This window comes from Microcaecilia unicolor, chromosome 9 (genome assembly GCF_901765095.1).
Source record: "Microcaecilia unicolor chromosome 9, aMicUni1.1, whole genome shotgun sequence".
NCBI lineage: Eukaryota > Metazoa > Chordata > Amphibia > Gymnophiona > Siphonopidae > Microcaecilia > Microcaecilia unicolor.
Genome location: NC_044039.1, coordinates 11,700,509 through 11,720,289, shown reverse-complemented (window position 1 = coordinate 11,720,289; position 19,781 = coordinate 11,700,509). Strand labels below are relative to the sequence as shown.

Here is a 19,781-nt window from a genome sequence, read left to right as displayed (position 1 = left end):
TAAGATTCTTCCCCAAATTTCTGCCTTGGGCCCCATTACGTTTCAAACCAGCCCTGCTTGTAAGACATACAGTTGTGCTATCATAGATGAGCCGTATACAGGTTGTAAACCAGATCATCTTCTTGTCATTTCATACTGATAAGTAGTACCTGTTGAATACTTACTTTGGTTATTTAATTGATTTCTAGCCCATCTATAATAATTTATTTAAAACCACTTACCATAAAGCTCATCCAAGATCCCTTTTTCTAAGGGGTTTACTAATAATAGGGCCCAAGGCAGATTACGATTGTAAAATATATAAAGTATAGAACACAAATACAAAGAAACAATATAATCCAAACAAAATTAATGTGGAATGGTTCATACCTCGCTAGTCAAATTATTTGTAGAAGAGCAAAATTGGAGGGAATGAGCAACACAACGTCCAAAAGACCACAAAACAAGTGTAGTAGGCCAAATGGTGGGAAGGAAGCACTGGCCCATGGACCCTTTACACAACTAAGGAAGTATTGTGCTACTAGTTTGAGAACGACCCCCGGTGCAAGTGAATTGCCAAAAAATGGTCCATGTCAGGTCTTCAGTTTAAAAAAAAAGTATTTGTTAATGTTTTTGGTAAATGTTCAAAATAGTGTGTTATGTAAAGACCCAAAGTGCCTCATCTTTTTCTGTCCCTGCTGTCTGTTTGGTCTCCCTATTTTCCTGTTTAGCCCACTTCTTTCCTTTTTTTTCACATGGATGTTATGTGTAGCTGGCCCTTTAAACAAAATACATATTGTGATATCCCCCTTCTCACTCAGGGTGACCTGGTTCTCAATATGCAGATCATATGCAAATTAGTGTGCTACCCCTTCTCGCTCAGGGTGACCTGGTTCCCACTAAGCAAATTAAACAGGTCTTACCAACTGCATATTTCTCAGGCAACTCTTTATTCCAGCCCCTGGGCACACTTCTTCTAGCCTAATACTTTATGCTTTCATAGATCTTCACACTGAGCCTCCCCACACAGATACATGGGCTCAGTACTACACCAATACTTTGGGGACTCTCAACCCCAGGCTTTGCAGCCTGCTTCTCTCAGTACTTTGGACACACAGTTCCCTCTTTGAACCTACAGTTCTGGACACACAGTCTTTTCTTCTTTGGACACACAGTTCTGGACACACAGTCCTCCACAAGTCCATAGGGTTAGCCAGTATCTTCCAGGGGCTCTCTCCTCCTCTGCTGCTAGCTCACTTCTCTTCCTTTCCAACTCAGGTGGGGTATAAAGTGGTTAATTAGCTACACAGGACCCAGCCCATAACCTCCTACACCTGTGGACCTCCCAGGGCTCTCCCCGGTCCTAGCGACCTCCATCTATTCTCCTAGCGCCCTCTAGTGGCTGACACCGTATAGGACACCCTCTTACTTATCACAATATAAAATATATATCTAGATCTAGCGATATAGATAGATATATATCTATATCAGTTCAGAGGATCACTACACTCAGATGGTGTTTTTACTCCATTCGCTAGTGTGAGCTTTGTGCTAGGTGTGTTAGTTATTTATGAGTGTACTTTAAGGGTCCCAATTGTCCAAAACCTTTGACTGTATTTTTCATGAAGCATGAATCCTTTTAAAATAGGGCTCTTAATATATCATTTCTTATATTATAGGATAGTGCAGTTACTATTAATGACAAAAGTAAAGAAGTTTCAGCGTTGTTCTGGAACCCTACGCCGGATATAAGGCAGTCCAGGTTAACACGATGCACGGTGCAGTATGAAGAGCAGGGAGAGCTTGAATCGGCACGGTAAGCTCAAACTTAAACCACAGCACAGAAGAGTCACTACTCTGTTGTAGCGACTTAACAGTATTTGTTAATGGCCTGCAAATAGTTAGAAATGTTTAATCTCTTCCCTGATCGCCACTTTGCTCATTTTTTTTTAAGTATTGGCAAACAGGTAGCATAGTAGATGGCACAGAAAGTCCAAATTGACTCAGCCATTCTGTCCTGTTGCCAGTCTTCCAGTTTGGGTAATCTATCTTATGTTTAAAATAGCGTTCTAACAAAGCTAACCAAAATCTATTTCACAGGTGCATAACACTTAGATTGTCTTTTTGGGGCAGGATGTATGTTGTTTTGTTTTAAAGAAAAGTGGATATACCGTGTTTCCCCGAAAATAAGACCTACTCCGAAAATAAGGCCTACCGGGGTTTTGCTACAAATTTGTATTATAAGGCCTCCCCCGAAAGTAAGACCTACCTGAAGCAGGGCTGCCGAGAGCCGGACAAAGGCCGCCGCCCCCCGCTCCCCGCCCCCGAGGTCGCCGGGCCTCCACCCGCCCTCCATCGCTCCCGGAACTACCAGTACCTGAAATGCCTCCTTTCACCTTTCTTCGCAAGTTTGGAGCAAGCAGCAGCAGGGTAGGCCACTCCTTCCTTCCGTGTTCCGCCCTCGCCTGACGTAACGTAACGTCAGGCGAAGGCGAGGCACAGAAGGAAGGAGAGGTCTGCCCTGCTGCTGCTTGCTCCGAACTTGCGAAGGAAGGTGAAAGGAGTCGTTTCAGGTTGGGAGCGACGGAGGGAGGGTGGAGGGGGGGCCCGGCGACCTTGGGTGGGGGTGGCGACCCCGATGTTTCCCTGAAAAAAAATAAGACCTACCCTGAAAATAAGACCTAGCGGGTCTTGGGGAGGAAAAATTAATATAAGACAGTGTCTTATATTCATGGAAACACGGTAATAACATGCTGGCTGTGGATGATACAAATATTCCAGTTGCTTTGTTGTGTATTCTTCATTTTCTACTCGGATCACTGCTTTCTGCAATACTGACATTTGTAGCCTTATGTTATAACTGTCATATAATAATTTTCTAGACTTTGGCATAAAGTAACTCGAGCAATTATCAATAAAGACCAAACAGAAGCTACGCAAGAGAAGTTTGTTCTGGAGGAAGCTCAGAGAAAGGCTGCTAAAGACAGGAAAGCAAAGGATGAAGAGTGGATATGTAAACTGTTTGAGAGGGATCCATTAACAGAAGAGTGGAATTACAAATATGCTGAGTAAGTGATGGTCAACTAATTGTTAATATGTTAAGGATTATTTTATTTGTACTCCTGGGGGTTATGATTTATTAATTTTAATCTATAGAAATGGAGACAGAGGAAAATGCACGTTCATTGAATTCTGAGGACTAGCAACCATTTTTCAGTGGTGCTAACCAGACAGTGCCAGGGTGGAGGGTGGCTATTCCTCCTGACTCTATAGATAGCTGTTGATATTCAATCACTATGCTGTTTTACTTTAGGCAACAAAAAAGGCTGTCCTAACGTAAATCACTTAGCTATTGGGATAGCAACTGAATATCACCACTAGTGCTGTCTGATTCCACCAAAAAGTTTTTGATTCACTCATATGAATCGATTTTTCGATTAAATTTGATTCATTTCTTTAAGACTACTATCAATATGTAGACATTTAAATTCATTTTCTACCTTTGTTGTCTGGTCTTTTTAATTTTTGTAATCGTGTTGGTCCCAGTTTCTGGTTTCCGCGTTCCTCTGACTTCTCTTAACTCTTTTGCAGGGTCTCCTGGTCCTTTTGGCATTTCTTCTCTGTCCATGTCCATCATTCAGCTTCCCTATGTATCCCTGCCCCTATATTCCTGCCATGTTGAGCGTTTCCCCTTCTCTGTATCTTTATTCTTGCCCTGTCCCGCAGCATCCCTCTGTGTCCCCATTCCCCTTCCTCATGTGCAGGATCGCATCTCTGTGTCCCTATCCCTCCTCAGGTTCAGCTTTTCCCCTTATTCCTCCTTCCCTCTTGTCCTTCCTCTCCCAGGACCAGCATCTCCTTTCCTTCTTTTATCCTCCCCTCCGTCTTCCATTCAGTGTCTGCCCTCCTTCTGACTCCCCCTTCCATCCAGTCTGGACACCCCTGCCATTGCTGCTGTTGCCTCTCTAGATGAGCAGCAGCAGTGGCAAAGAAGCTAAACTTGCCACAGGGCCAGACTCTTCATTGATGTTGCTGCCAGTCCTGCCCCCTTGGATGTACTTCAGTTCCAGGGTAGAGCTGGTAGCCTGCGCCAATATGGAGTCTAGCCCTGGGGTGAGTTTAGCTTCTTTTACCGCTGCTGCTCTGGAGAAGCAGCAGCAGTGGCTTGGGTGACGGGAGGAGGGAGGTTAGGGAAAGTCCGATTTTTATTTTATTTATTTCCTCCCCCAAAACAAATCAGTTTGAATCGATTCAAATCGTGAATCGGACAGCATTAATCACCACTCTCTGTAGAGCTGTTGGCAATCATCAACTGTCCACATATTTGGTTGTGCTTGCTATCCAGATAGCAAGATTCGATTTAAATGCTATAGCCAAGGTTTAAAACGATGATGATGGCATTGCAATATTAACCCTAGAGTGACTGATTGTTTTCTTAGCACCTGTAACCAGTAAGCTGTATGCCTTTTCCCACCATAACTGCTACCATTATTTAGTGTTACACAGTATAAGTAGTGCTATGCAAATACAGGCAAGAGAGTTTCTGCTCAGTGGTGCTTGCAAGAGGACAAACGGGATATACAGTACAGTCCTTACAAGTGGATGATATTATCCAATGGGTAACCCATGCCAGAAATGTTGCTTTAGAGGAACTGAAGCAAATCATAATGAACCTGGAAGGTATAGTAGAGGAAACAAAAAAAGGGGGAATCCAAAGCACAATGGGCCTTCAGAATTGGGTTGGCATCATCATGATGATTTATTAAAATACTCAAAACAGAAAAATTTGCATAACAGCACACCCTCTTCAAGTCAATATGATACAAAACAAAACACATATTTTACAGATACATGAAGAGTATCAGAGATTTAATCATAGACCTGTAACTCAGATATATATATATATATATATATATCTGAGTTATGGTGGGAAAAGGCATACAGGTGCTAAGAAAACAATCACTCAGTCGCTCTAGGGTTACTATTAGAAGGGTTTAGCACCTGAGTTTCAGGAGAGCCTTTGCCAATAGGGATATATATATATATATATATATATATATATATATATACCCCTATTGGCAAAGGCTCTCCTGAAACTCAGGAGAGAGTGAGGAATTGTGGTACTCATAGCTTTCTATTACCTAAGATTTGTCAATTAAGGAGCCACTCTGATTGGGGTCTTCCCCAAACCTATTCAGACAAAATTGGGGATGGGAAGTAACAGACAGCTTCTTAAAATATAAAAACTGGTAGCTTACAAATAAGCTATTCAAAATCTTATAGAATTAGTGTTATGGGCTCTTCTGCTGAATGTACAGTATTACCATTTTAAGGAGTGGCTTGTGAAATTTGTAGTACAGCAAGCTGCCCCAGCTAGCGACAAGCAACGGCATTTATATTCCAAAAATCTAACTAGCATCTGGCCTTCTAATATGTTAACCAGTTAATATGGCTCACTGTCTTACTGCTTTTACATATTTTAGTTGGGAGGGGGGGGGGATTGTATCCATCATACGTGTATGCTTGTTGATCTTTTTAAGTTTAGTTACCAGTGGAGAGATTGGTATGATAATTGAAATGGAAGAGTTGGAGGTAGCTTGCTCGAATTCCATGCTGCTGCATTCTTTCACATAAATGTGTTTTTGGTGAGCAGGACGTTCCGGTTGTAGTCCTCTCGCTGATGTACTGTAACTTGATCAATAAATGCCACTACTGGATACTTTAGACCCAGTGGGCGTGCACAACCACTGCTTGTTAAAATTGCTGCTTTCCTCTGCTTTTCTAATGGTTATTATAACTGCTCCCAGCTCTTGCACTGAAAGGTCTGCCATGCCATATGTAGCTTGTAGTTAGATTAAGGAAAGTCTTCCTTGTCTCTCCAGATCAGTCCATAGTGTGGGTTTACCTTTGCCTTTTCCTGTCAGCTGATGGAAACCGAGAATCACTGTATTGGCATCATTGAAATTAGAATGTGGTAGGTTTAAAACAAATCGGAGAAAGTTTTTCTTTACTCAGCACGTAGTTAGACTCTGGAACTCATTGCCAGAGAAGGTAGTGATAGCAGCTGGCCTTGCTGAGTTTAAAGGGGGTCTGGACAGATTCCTGAAGGAAAAGTCCATTGATCATTATTAAATTTTGGGTTTTTGCCAGGTTCTTGGGGCCTGGATTGGCAGCTGTCGGAGACAGAGTGCTGGGCTTGATGGACCTTTGGTCTTTTCCCAGCGTGGCAGTGCTTATGTACTTATGTACTTATTATTCTACAGATATCCTGTATAGCCTCTCACCAGTCAGTGTTTCTCAGTTTCCAGCAGACAGTAAGTGAGGCATTCTGTGCAGTCTGCTGCTGGGTCTGGAAAAGTTTTTAGATTAATTTGGATTGATGTCTCCCCCATTGACATTTAAACAAACAAACAAGCAAACAAAAAAAAAGAGAGCTATACCGGGCTTGCTCTGGCTTGGGGACTCTGTGTAGCCCAGGGGTGCTAAACCCAGTTGAACCTGGTCTCTGCACCCCCCCCCCCCCCCCCCAATGTTGAACCTCCTTATAGGGTTTCTGGTGACATGTGATTCTGCTTTCTTCCCATACTTTTGGGAGCGGGCCCTTAAGAGAAACAGGAAAAAAAAAAAACATAAGGAAGGCAGTAGTCTGTAGTTGCAGCAGTTGGAGAATTTTTAAGCATTTGGGGGGAAGGGAAGGGTGCAAGGAGTGATTGGTTCCAGAGCCTGCAGAGGACTGCGTGAGTTGGTGGGAGCAGCTCAGTTCACAGCATGCATGGCCTCTCTTGGGGTGTGCAGCTGTTTCTGAGCAAGCCCTTTCGGCAGCAAATGCATGTATTCACCGGAGTATTGCTCTTGCGATTGGCATAGCTGACACAGCTAGCAGCAAAGGACTACAAGCAATGAAGATAGGCTGCAACTCAGTAAGCAGGAAGAATTCTAAAGTAGGGGAATATCATTTTTAGTGGGAAATGCTGCCATTTTACTTCCTGCAGCTGAAGAGACAATTCAGGAAGGGCCTGTAGTGTTGAGCCTGGCAGAAGTATTAGAAGGGACTACAATAGAGAGCCAGTTTGTTTGTATTATTTGGCGAAGCCAAGAAAGGAGAAGTGGTATCTAAGGCAACAGTGGCATGCTGGATTAAGGAGATGATAGCGTCTGTTTATATTGTCAAGGAGCAACTGGTTCCTTTGGAACGGAAGGCATACTCTACTAGAGGTGAAGCCGCACAAGGGCCGAACACTCTGATTCTGCCACAGGAAGATCTTTCGGGTGGCCGTGTGTACATCATTACAGGTTGGATTATGCAGACTTTGCAGGATGCAGCCTTTGGGGCTAGCATGTTAATTGGAGGCATGTCTGGTTCCCTCACTCAGTGATTAAGGCTTTACTTCCCATGTTTTTGGATTGGTCTGGAAGGATGCTAAAGAAAGAGAATTAGATCTTACCAGCTAATTTTTCTTTCCCCGACTCCTTCTAGACTAGTCCAGAACCTGCCCGTCCGTGGCAAAAGTTAGTGGAATAAAGACTGAAGTCCATTCAGTTGCCAAGGTTTATTGGCACTGGGCTATGTCTTCTGCATTCTGCAGGAAAGCCTTGCTTGCTGGATTGTTTTCCTTGTTATCAAAATAATGACTGATGAGAGGCTGCCCAGGATACTTATAGGATGAGATGGGAGAAGGCAAACCCATATGTCTGGACTGATCTGGAGAGACTTCAGGAAATAAAGGTAGCAGGTAAGACCTAATTTCTCCTTATTCTCTCATCCTGTAATAATTGTAATGTAGTTTGAGTGGTATAACATTCATTCCTTCTGTTGATAATATTTAGCACCAGGCCATGGGATCCACTGAATGATCTGATACAGTTTGAATATGATGGCATCATCCAGACGAAAGTGAGACATCAGACTCCAATGGTATGCTCTGGCAGCTTAACTAAATTCAAGGACCAGAAAAGAAAATTTAATTGGAAGCTAGATCTTTAGTTCAATTAAACGTAAAGCATGCATATTTTAGGTCTGGCTATTTTTGTATAAAACTACTCTGAAAGATACATGGGCATATTCATTTGATAAAGTTGGCAATGGGTGTCCAAAACTAATAAACATAATTAAATATGTTGGCATAATCAGAACAGGGAATAGAAACTACAGAGTATAACTGGTGCCAAGAAATGAAGAAAAATTTGAACATCTATGACAGAAAAAACTGCTGAGTAATCTTCAATGTTTTCTTTGCTAAAAGATCATCTATCTTTGATAGTCCAGAATAATTTCTGATACATACTACTTCCTTTCTTCATAGGTGTTATCCTAAAAGTTGTCATAACTGTTTGAATTGCAGGTACATGTTCCAAAACTAAAACACATACCAAGCGGTCAGCAAAAATTAGTGGAAACTGTTTTTTCCTCCCCGGAGCTCGATAACCAGGACTCATCTGGAAGTGACGGTGAGCTGATCATCAGTGGAACTTCTCGTTTTTTTTCTGATTGATTTGACTAGTAATAACAAAAGGCCACTGCCATATTACAGTGTCTGCAGTTTTCAGAGCTTTTCTGTTTTATAATTTTTTCTGTAAGTAATTTGTTTTGCTTCTGTTTTCTATATATAGCATTTTTGTAATGTACATACACACACATTGCTTCAGGCTCCAGACTGACCATCTTCCCTAGAAGCAGACACAAGCTCCAACCATAAAGCAAAGAAGTGATACAAAAATCCCATGAGAAATGACCTATATCAGATTGTCAAATTGCAGGAATTTACTGAATACTGTACATGATATGCTTGTGACACTGATATTAATGAACTACTACTATTAAACATTTCTATAGCGCTACTAGACTTACGCAGCGCTGTACAAATTAACATGAAAAGACAGTCCCTGCTCAACAGAGCTTACAATCTAAATTGGACAGACGAACAGACAGCTAGGGGTGGGGAAATTGCAATGGTAGGGGTGATAAGTGAGGGTGTTGAGTTAAGAGAGTCATGGTTAGGAGTCGAAAGCAGTAGCAAAGTGGTGGGCTTTAAGCCTAGACTTGAAGACAGCCAGAGACTGAGCCTGACGTACTGGCTCAGGGAGTCTATTCCAGGCATAGGGAGCAGCGAGATAGAAGGAACGGAGCCGGGAGTTAGCAGTGGGGGAGAAGGGGGGACAACAGGAGACTTTTACCCAGCGAACGGAGTTCACGGGGAGGAGTGTAGGGAGAGATGAGAGCGGAAAGGTACTGAGGAGCTGCGGTGATTTAACCAGAGCTGACATTGTGATGTCATAATGCCTCAGTCCACCAATGCCTAAGAGCCAACCTCATCAGTGATGTCACAATGGCTTGACTGTCCTATACTTGGCTCATACTACTACTACTACTACTATTAAACATTTCTATAGTGTTACTAGACTTACGCAGCGCTGTACAAATTAACATGAAAAGACAGTCCCTGCTCAACAGAGCTTACAATCTAAATTGGACAGACGAACAGACAGCTAGGGGTGGGGAAATTGCAGTGGTAGGGGTGATAAGTGAGGGTGTTGAGTAAGAGAGTCATGGTTAGGAGTCGAAAGCAGTAGCAAAGAGGTGGGCTTTAAGCCTAGAGACTGAGCCTGACGTACCGGCTCAGGGAGTCTATTCCAGGCATAGGGAGCAGCGAGATAGAAGGAACGGAGCCGGGAGTTAGCAGTGGGGAAGAAGGGGGACGACAGGAGACATTTACCCAGCGAACGGAGTTCACGGGGAGGAGTGTAGTGAGAGATGAGAGCGGAAAGACTCTCATATTATGAATGTCATACGGGAACACCTAGTTATGCAGTGTTCAATATCTAAATCCTATAGGCCAGAAAAGGTATCTTTGTGTAAATGTTTTTATTGAAACTTAAGTAACAAAGTACAGTTTGTTAGAATAGCAACGAAGAAAGTACAAATAGAGATGCAGTATTAATCCAAAAAATCAATAATATCTCAATAACTGCATTCTGCCCTCCTCTATCCAACAAAAATATCTTTAAAATAAGAAAGGTAGTTGTGATTATCACAGCATTCTGAAAATGTTACTTATCCTGATCAATAATCCAAGCAACTAGACCTCTGGTATGAAATTAAAAAATCAAAAAGCAGTAAGCAATACTTTTCTGAAGTCTGTGACTCTAAGTGGGTTCACTTCGCATACACCATGACAATAATGATCTTACGGCTCAGCCAGGGTATGTGGGCTATATCAGTCTGTCACAGGTACTTCTAATGTTCACAGTGGTACTTGCATCCTGGTGTTCATAAGATGTAACGTATATGGGCAACGTATTAAGGTATGCTTGAAATTTTCATTTTAATCAAGCCTGTGGCACTCAGGACACTGGGAAATATTTCAGCATCTTTCTGCTTTGAGGGAAAAGAGAATGCTTTGCTAGACCTCCTGGGAGCTCATAAAAGAAACATAGAAAAATGAATTTAGATAAAGACCATGTGGCCTATTCTAGTCTGCCCATCCATGCCATCTATTCCCTTTCACTCGCATAGGGATCCTATGTACTTGTCCCAAGCTTTCTTGAATTCAGATACAGTTTTAGTCTCCACCCCCTCCTCCACCAGGAGGCCGTTCCATTAATCCACCACCCTTTCCTTGAAAAAGTATTTCCTCAGGTTACTTCCGAGTCTGTCCTCTTTCACCTTCATCCTATACCCCCTCATTCCAGAGCTTCCTTTCAATTGAAAGACTCGCCTCCTGTTCATGGGTATTTAAATGTGTCATATTCCTCCCCTCCACCATCACCACCACCTTTCTTTCAAAGTATACATATTGTGACCTTTAAGTCTGCCCCTATACACTTTATGACGAAGACCACCAACCATTTTAGTATCTGCTCTCTGGACCAACTCCATCCTGTTTATATCTTTTTGAAGGTGCCAGATTTGATAGTTGTATGTATTGCTGGAATGTCTCCAACTGCCAGAATAAAGCACTGAAATTGTCATCATTTGAGGATTTTTCAATCCTCAATCAGCAAGAAAGTTCAGTTTGCATGGTATGAACCTCAGGGGTGCTTGAAGAACAGGACATTGCCACTTTCCCTAGTGCATTAATTGAATTTAGTTTATTGATGCAGAAGTTACTTGGTACTAATACAGATTTGTGTTGACAAATGGATGTCCATTAGATTCCAAGATTATATCTTAATATATTGCTTCTCAATATATTTCTAGCACATCTTACAACACACAGTTCACGGATACGGAAGAAAGGAACAGACCTCAGTGAAATTCACAGTGCCATTGAATCTATAAAACAGACACAAGAAGAAATTAACAGGTAGATAAAATATATGTGGTTATTAAGTTTCTGAATTGCTTTCTTTTATCCTGAATAATTATCGTTTATTATTTTTCTATACCGTAGCTTATTGCAATGCAAATCAGAATGGTTCACAAAATATAATATTCAATAAAAACAGTTACTAAAATAACTGCTTTTAAAAAAAAAAAGGAAAGAAAAACTAACATACTTTTCACACAAGAGAAGCATTATATAACATCCTAACATTCATGTATATCAAACACACCAAATCAAACGGGTAATGCAGTTCCAGTTCTAGCTGACAAGGGAAAAATTGAGTTATCATTACGGACCAAATGCTAATTGAAAATAATGTGTCTTTAAAGCAGCATGGAAAAGAGGGTAAGAGTTTTCCGGTCTTATTGGTTGTGGCAATGAGTTCCATAATTCTGGTGACAGAAAATAGAAAGCTGAAGCCTCGTGTAGATTTCCATCTCACTCTAGAAGGTGATGGTAATACCAGTCTATTATCAACAAGTGAGCGCAGAGTACAAGCAGGTGTATAAGGAATGGTTAAAGCAGGAAGATTAGGAATATTAAACTATTCCTAATGCTTTAATAGCAATTATAATGAGGATGAAAAATAAATATAAATTGCATCAGAACTGCTTTTTGATATCGCTGTTGCTGAAATGATTGGCAGTATTCACAATGGAGAAGGGTAGTTAGTGGGGTTCCTCAGGGGTCTGTGCTAGGATCGCTGCTTTTTAATATATTTGTAAATGATTTAGAGATGGGAGTAACTAGCGAGGTAATTAAATTTGCTGATGACACAAAGTTATTCAAAGTCGTTAATTCGCGACAGGATTGTGAAAAATTACAAGAGGACCTTACGAGACTGGGAGACTGGGCGGCTAAATGGCAGATGACGTTTAATGTGAGCAAGTGCAAGGTGATGCATGTGGGAAAAAAGAACCCGAATTATAGCTACGTCATGCAAGGTTCCACGTTAGGAGTTACGGACCAAGAAAGGGATCTGGGTGTCGTCGTCGATAACACACTGAAACCTTCTGCTCAGTGTGCTGCTGTGGCTAGGAAAGCGAATAGAATGTTGGGTATTATTAGGAAAGGTATGGAAAACAGGTGTGAGGATGTTATAATGCCTTTGTATCGCTCCATGGTGCGACTGCACCTTGAGTATTGTGTTCAATTCTGGTCGCCGCATCTCAAGAAAGATATAGTAGAATTGGAAAAGGTGCAGCGAAGGGCGACTAAAATGATAGCGGGGATGGGACGACTTCCCTATGAAGAAAGACTAAGGAGGCTAGGGCTATTCAGCTTGGAGAAGAGACAGCTGAGGGGAGACATAATAGAGGTATATAAAATAATGAGTGGAGTGGAACAGGTGGATGTGAAGCGTCTGTTCACGCTTTCCAAAAATACTAGGACTTAGGGGGCATGCGATTAAACTACAGTGTAGTAAATTTAAAACAAATCGGAGAAAATTTTTCTTAAACTCTGGAATTCATTGCCGGAAAATGTGGTGAAGGCAGTTAGCTTAGCAGAGTTTAAAAAGGGGTTGGACGATTTCCTAAAGGACAAGTCCATAAACCGCTACTAAACGGACTTGGAAAACTCCAAAATTCCAGGAATAACATGTATAGAATATTTGTACGTTTGGGAAGCTTGCCAGGTGCCCTTGGCCTGGATTGGCCACTGTCATGGACAGGATGGTGGGCTCGATGGACCCTTGGTCTTTTCCCAGTGTGGCATTACTTATGTACTTATGTCCTCTACTTGGCTCACTTTTATTACATAGAGCAGTGATTTAACCTATTGTGATGTCATAGTGGCTCATTCCACCAATAAGAGCCAACCTCATTAGTGATGTCACAATGGCTTGATTGTATAGAATGTTTGTACGTTTGGGAAGCTTGCCAGGTGCCCTTGGCCTGGATTGGCCGCTGTCGTGGACAAGATGCTGGGCTCGATGGATCCTTGGTCTTTTCCCAGTATGGCATTACTTATGTACTTATGATGGGAGGGGGCACTGGGGATAAAAGTAGGAAAATCCTGTTAGCTCAAATGAAGGCTTATGACACCACAGTTCTATTTGAGGTGGGTTTCAGATAAACCTAAAAACCAAAGGAGCACATGGAAGATGATAGGCAAACAAGAAAACATAAATAAATAAAACTTCTACATCGGAGGCTATTACTGTGCAGGCAGTAAATAGCAGCATAACTGTAATGATAGCTGCAAGATTTCTGGCATACCACCATTCTCTTTCTTACTGAATATACATAAATATGTCAAAACACAAGAACGGAAGCTGCCAGTCACAAGTTCCAAAATGCCCCAAACAGTTTATTCATCAAGTTCAACAGGTGAAATGCTGACGGCGAAAACCCAACATGGATCATGTTTCGGCATGCAAGCCTTCATCAGGGTTTCTTAAATGTCAGCGTAAGTGACACATAATCATGCTGATACTGAAGCATTCAGAAACAAGTGCAGTATTTTGCACCACAAGGTTTAAAGTGCTTGCGTCTACACACATGAAAAGTGCTCATCAAAATGTTGGCGTCTTCAAAAAGAAGCGGCAGAAAGACGCTGACATTTTGATGAGCACTTTTGATGTGTGTAGACACAAGCACTTTAAACCTTGTGGTGCAAAATACTGCACTTGTATGCTTTGGTATCAGCATAGTAATATGACTTTTATGCTGACATTTTTTAAGAACCCCTATAAAGGCTTGTGTACCGAAACACAGCCCATGTTGGGTTTTGGTTGTCAGTATTTCACTTGTTGAACTTGAAGAATAAACTCTGGACATTATGGAACTTGTGACTGGCATCTTTCACTCTTGTGTATTGCTATTTTGTGGAAGTTTCCTGTTTTGTTGGTCGTTACATACATATATGTCACCATGATTTCTGGAAGATGGATTTGCACAGCAATATAAAGCCTTTCATTTTTTTTGCTGCCTCCATATGGAATGTCTTTAACAGTAACGGCTCTTGCTATGGGAGTGTGGATTTCACCTGTTGTATCAGAAGCTTTAAAAAATGGTATTGGAGATACTTTGGGTGCTACCAAATAATTCCAACAAGGGAATAGAAATTCAACTGTTCTTGTAGGTCAGAGCTTAACTTTGTGGAATACCAATCTTAAGTAGAGGAGTGTGGTAGCCATGTTAGTCCACTCTTAAGGTTATCAATAGAAATCAAACAAAATAAAACATGGAAAAGAAAATAAGACTTATATACACTGTCAGCTAGCACATTTGCTTATTTCCGATCTGACAAAGAAGGGCAACCTTCAAAAGCTAATCAAGAAATGTATTATGTCCAATAAAAAAGGTATCATCTTATTTTCTTTTCCATGTTTTATTTTGTTTGATTTCTATGGAATACCAATGAAATTCTGACCAACTTTCTCGTGGTAACAGTTTCAGAGCACTATGTAAATGAGAAATTCCAGAGGGTTAGCTTTGGTATTCTGTAGTAACAAAAACGGCACACAAGCTGGTGGCATTTTATAGAACAAATTTCTTGAGGCATAAGCTTTCAAGGGTAAAGCAAAGTTACTTACCTTTAGCAGGTATTCTCTGAAGACAACAGCATAAATAGCCTTACATGTGGGGTGATAACATCTGATGGATCCCGTGTGAGAACTCTGCCACACTGTGCACAATATTTTGCAACTGCATGCTTATGAATTGCTGGTAAGAAGCTATACGGGTGTAAGCATAGTATTCTGGTAAAACATTTTCCCAAAAGATTCCAAGGCTTTTGCTTCTATACCCCAGGGGAAGTAAGGAGTAAGTCTTCGTACTTTTGCCTCTTTTGAGAGCAGATTCGACATGCTGAGGAAACTATAGTTTCTCAAATCATAGAGCCTCTTGAACTCCTGTGTATAGAGTCAACTTTCTTGTTAATCTGCTGTATAGAGAGGGGGTCTCCCCCATCTTCACATGTACTTGTCTCTGGATTCTGTGAAGAGGCATGGTCACAACTTCCTGAGAGGAATAATTGAACTGAAGGATGTTTAAAAATTCTGCCCTGGGTTCATCCTTAGTCTCCAGAGGAAACAGAATGGACTTGGCCATCTCCATGACAAAACTATTGCATGAAAGAGTTCTTTTGAGGGAGATTTACATCTCTCATGTAGTGGAGAGAAATCAAAAGGGAGACCAGTGGATCCTTCCTTCATAATGGCCTCTAGTGGTTCTTCAGATAGCCAGGAGCACTCAGACTTTGACTCATAAAAGTACTCTATAGGAGACGTTTGAATCTCTACATGCCTTGAGTGATTGACGACCTGATCTGTCCTGGGCCTGTGGCACCGAGGCAACAAGGACCTATTGTGAACTGGGGAAGCTTCCTCCCCAATAGGCTGGAAATCGACACCAAAGCAGTCTGCTCTGCACCAAATCCAATGCCTTTCAAGGCCTCTGTGTTGATGCACCTCCTGCTGGCAGTGAATGGGTCTCATGAATTTGCTGCAACACATAAAGCCTTAGCATCAATGCGCTCAAACCTGTAGCTTCACATCAGACAAAGAAGCACTTCATACAATCGTCAAGTTTCCTTATGAGCTGTTCTCAAAGGCTGCCATTGACAAAGACTGAGGCAACACAATTGGAGTGGCCACATCTCCTTGAAACACTTGAGGTATATCAAAAACCATGTCTTTACTCCTTGGAGGCTCTCTCAATCCCTTTCAGTGTCAAGGAGAATGAGTGATGGTCCTGTCAGAAGTGCTTTGAGGGCACCAGCATCCTTGGTGCCTTGATGGCTTTTGGCACCAAACTTTGAGGAGGACCAATGTTGGTGCAGTTTTGCCTCTGCCAAATATCCAACATAGTTCCGTCGGTCCATGAGGATCAATTTTTCCCTCCTCTTCCTCAGGAGGGAAATGGAAGATGACCAACCTTGATGGCTTCTATTGATGCTTAATGTCGAGGGTGATTTATTCAGCTCCCAGAGCTGTGAAGACTAGACCTTCCAATGTTGATAACCGGACTTGTGTCAAAAATGAGTTTGTGCTGTTTTCTTTCAGTCTGTGATTCCTTTCTGACATTTATGAACATAAGATACAAGAAGAGGAATCATGATCGGGTCCCAGGCATTGCAGACACCAGTTATGTATATCCATTATGGATATGGTCCTGTTACACCTGGTATATATATTTTTAAAGCCACTGGAACTTTTTTGGGGGATGTGTCAGTAAAAATAGCAGCAGCAAAATCAATGATTTCTGAAAATTTACCCAACCAGGTGCCTAAGGCCTACATATGACCCTCAACAAGCCGCAGAAAAGAAAGGAAACTTAAAATGACAGAAAAACTTTTATAGGGAAAATAAAAAGGGATATGTAAATTATTCCTGTGCAGCAGATGACAGGACACTGGATGAAAGAACAAAAGTCATGGAAAACATTTTGACACGAATGAGAGGAACACAGAAAAGTGTGACTGATTCACTGTGGAAAAATGGTGACTGGCTAGGTCTCACATGTCAGTGTCAGGTAGGAAGGCACATGCACACGCGTGGTATAGCATGCTATAAAGTTGTTATAAACATGTTGGAGAGTGTTCCCACGTGGTCTTCTTCAGATGATATCATCTCACATGTAAGCTATTATATTCTACTTGTCCTTGGAGAAAGTGGACTGTTATCTTCAAAAGCTTATGGGTCAAAAAATGTGTTCATCTATAAGGTGCTACCAGTCTCTCTCATTGTGCAGATGAGGGGTTACAAACTCAAAGGTGAATACTTGGCTCCACGTTGATACTGATTTTCTAATTCCTATTTTTAATAGTAACAACCTCAATGCTTAAGATAAAGAATATATAAATTTGTCAACCCTCTAACTTCGAAACCACATGGTCACATTAACATAACCTTGGATAAACTTACACATACACCAGTGAGGAAGGCACTGGCAAAGGTGTTTCTCCCCCCGCCCCCTTACAGTCTCTGACATTAGTATAAATTTTGCCTTTGGGTTGGTTTCCAGGACTTGATTTGTAAAAGCTGGGATTCGCCCCATATCGTTTTTATAAACTACATAAACGTTGCTCTGCTAGAAACTAGTCTCACCGTGTGTGTGTGTTTTTTTTTTTTTAGCTGAACGAAAAGTTCCCTTAAACTAGTTTGTGAGAAACATGAATTAGTTACATAGAAGTTTAACAAGATGTATTTGTTTTATTTTTATTTAGCAACATAATAGCTCTTCGAAATCGCATGATGTCAAATACAGAAAACCATTTTCTACACCAGAGAGACTATTTTGTGTTTTTCCTCTTCATACTGCTACTGATGCTTGCGAACTATCTGTGCAAGTAAATAGGTGGCTACAGTAACCAGCACGGTCAGACTGGCAATGGACCATTTTTCAGCTACACTGAATTGTTACAGATGCAATATTGTAAGAAAGATGTTGCTGCACGAGGCTTTTTATTTGACAGATACCTTTTTGCTTCTGTGGATCAAGACCTGTTCAGGTCACAAACTGTTGACGTGAGATGTGCAGAAGTATCAGTACCATGTCTATGAAAATACTAGTAGCATCTTACGACATGGCAGTTTCCACACATATATATATATATAAATATAAAAGTGTGTACGTGCGCTGAAGAATATCATTACAGCATAAAGAAGCTCAAACGAGGAGGCAGGTAAGAGAGCAAGTTGCTCCCCAATGTTAGAGAAAGATGGGGAAAAATGTGCTGGTATAGCGTGAAGAATGAAGAACCTCATACGTGGACACCATCAAAGCCACCAGTCTAACAGCTCACGTCAGAATGACTCTGAAAAGAACAAGTTAGCCATAAAATTATAATGCACTATAGTAAGCATGTGAGGACAACTGGCTTTATCAAGTAAGCCATTATTTTGCCTTGTGAGTTTACTAGCATTCTTTTGCACATCAAAATCAAAATTTTTTTGTAATCTCACACCCTTACTGTCATGAGCTACATCTACAACTGGAAATTATTTGTCTTGGAAAATTAACTATTTTGTCTATATAATGCACCAGTCTCAAATTTACTTTTATTCTGAGTGAGTATGTCTTCAAACTATAAAATATGCAACCCTCAACATGTGTATGAAGGTGTGTGTGGATATGTGAGACAATCCAGCCTAGCACATATCGCTAAGTGTTCCTCGGGCTATTTAGTGTGTGGATAGTCCATATGTAGGAGGCAGGAAGACGAGGGGTATTTAAGGCAATGTTTTATTGCAAAGCAAAAAAAAAAAATCCGTTTCCCCACCGACTATAGTACAGCAAAACCGTTTTTAGGAAACTCACAACAAAACAAAAAAACTATACGCCTTAACAAGGAGAAGCTGCCAATGTTTCCTGAATGAGGTTTAGTTTGAGTACTTGTAGCTGAATATTGGTTTTACTTTTGTTTATACCTCAGCACCACTGTTGTATTTTACTCAAACCTACCAAGAAAGCATCTTGGAAAGAAGAAATAAGTGCAAAGTCAAACAAGAAATCCTTATGTTTTCTAATAAAATATGGCATGAAAGTACGCCTACAGTTTATTAGAGCCATTGCACATAGCTGAAAATAAAGATGAATGGTTACTTTCTATACTAACGTGGGCCCAACCGAAACCTTTGACTGACTTTATTGGCCAGAAAAGACCAATTCAGTTAGCCAGATTAAAATCTGAGCCCCCTTTACGAAGCATTTTCAGTTACTTGAGGGTTAATGGGCAAAATGAAGGCACAATAAGGGGGGTTCCAGGCTGCATCCTGTAGTTAACTCAGACACAATTCATGTACCATATTGCAGATAACACATTACATTCACTTGATGCCACTTTTTGATGTGGTTAACTGCATTATTTGCTACATTAACGTGATTATAATACTGAGCATTGAGTATAAGGCACAGTTCTGCCCATTTTCCATTTGACAGTTAATACAGGAATTAAATGCTAAGTGTCAGGCCTTTAGTAGGCACCGTTTACTAAATGGGGCTCTAATTCATGTATTTTGGGCGATGCAGTATTAGAAATTTTTAAACAGCTTCATGATGGTTGATGGTCCTCATGCATAATATAGCATGTGTGACCACATAGCTCCATATTCAGAGGAATAAGTTGAATCTGTTCTGGTTATAGCCCACTGTATGCAGGAGAATTTAGGAGACGCGATAGAAAACCAGGACCACATCTCCAAGCATGCAATGGGCTCAGCTTGTTTGTCTGATGATAGAGACAGTGTGTCATAATTTTTATTTCAAAAGTAAAAATGTTTGCTTTTAATTTGTAAAATACTTGCAACAAAGACAGAGACAAAATTCTAGAACCCACAAAGCTAATTCAGCATTTCTAAATCACCAGTGCATAATACATTCATAAATATGGAGGAAGGGACTTCAGAGTGTTCACTGTGAAACTAAAGCTTCCACTTGAATGAATCAACAGTGTAGTCGTCAGTCTAAAATCCTAAAAGTGTCAGGACACCTCCAAACATCTGTGCATAAGTGCTCAAAAAGATCTTATGTA

The 19,781-nt window shown here is 41.0% G+C and overlaps 1 protein-coding gene across 6 annotated transcripts in view; it reads left to right on the top strand.

Annotated features, from left to right (window-relative positions):
• Positions 1-18,289, top strand: part of OSBPL8 (oxysterol binding protein like 8) — a 164,812-nt gene extending 146,523 nt beyond the window's left edge. For all 6 annotated transcript variants that reach the window (XM_030214139.1, XM_030214143.1, XM_030214140.1 and 3 more), the window contains 6 exons: positions 1,659-1,795; positions 2,862-3,047; positions 7,807-7,894; positions 8,322-8,427; positions 11,177-11,282; positions 17,475-18,289. In XM_030214139.1, coding sequence (XP_030069999.1) covers positions 1,659-1,795; positions 2,862-3,047; positions 7,807-7,894; positions 8,322-8,427; positions 11,177-11,282; positions 17,475-17,601 — 750 coding nt within the window. In that variant the 3' untranslated portion in view covers positions 17,602-18,289. The remainder of the gene's footprint in view (positions 1-1,658; positions 1,796-2,861; positions 3,048-7,806; positions 7,895-8,321; positions 8,428-11,176; positions 11,283-17,474) is intronic.
• The last annotated feature ends 1,492 nt before the right edge of the window (positions 18,290-19,781 follow it).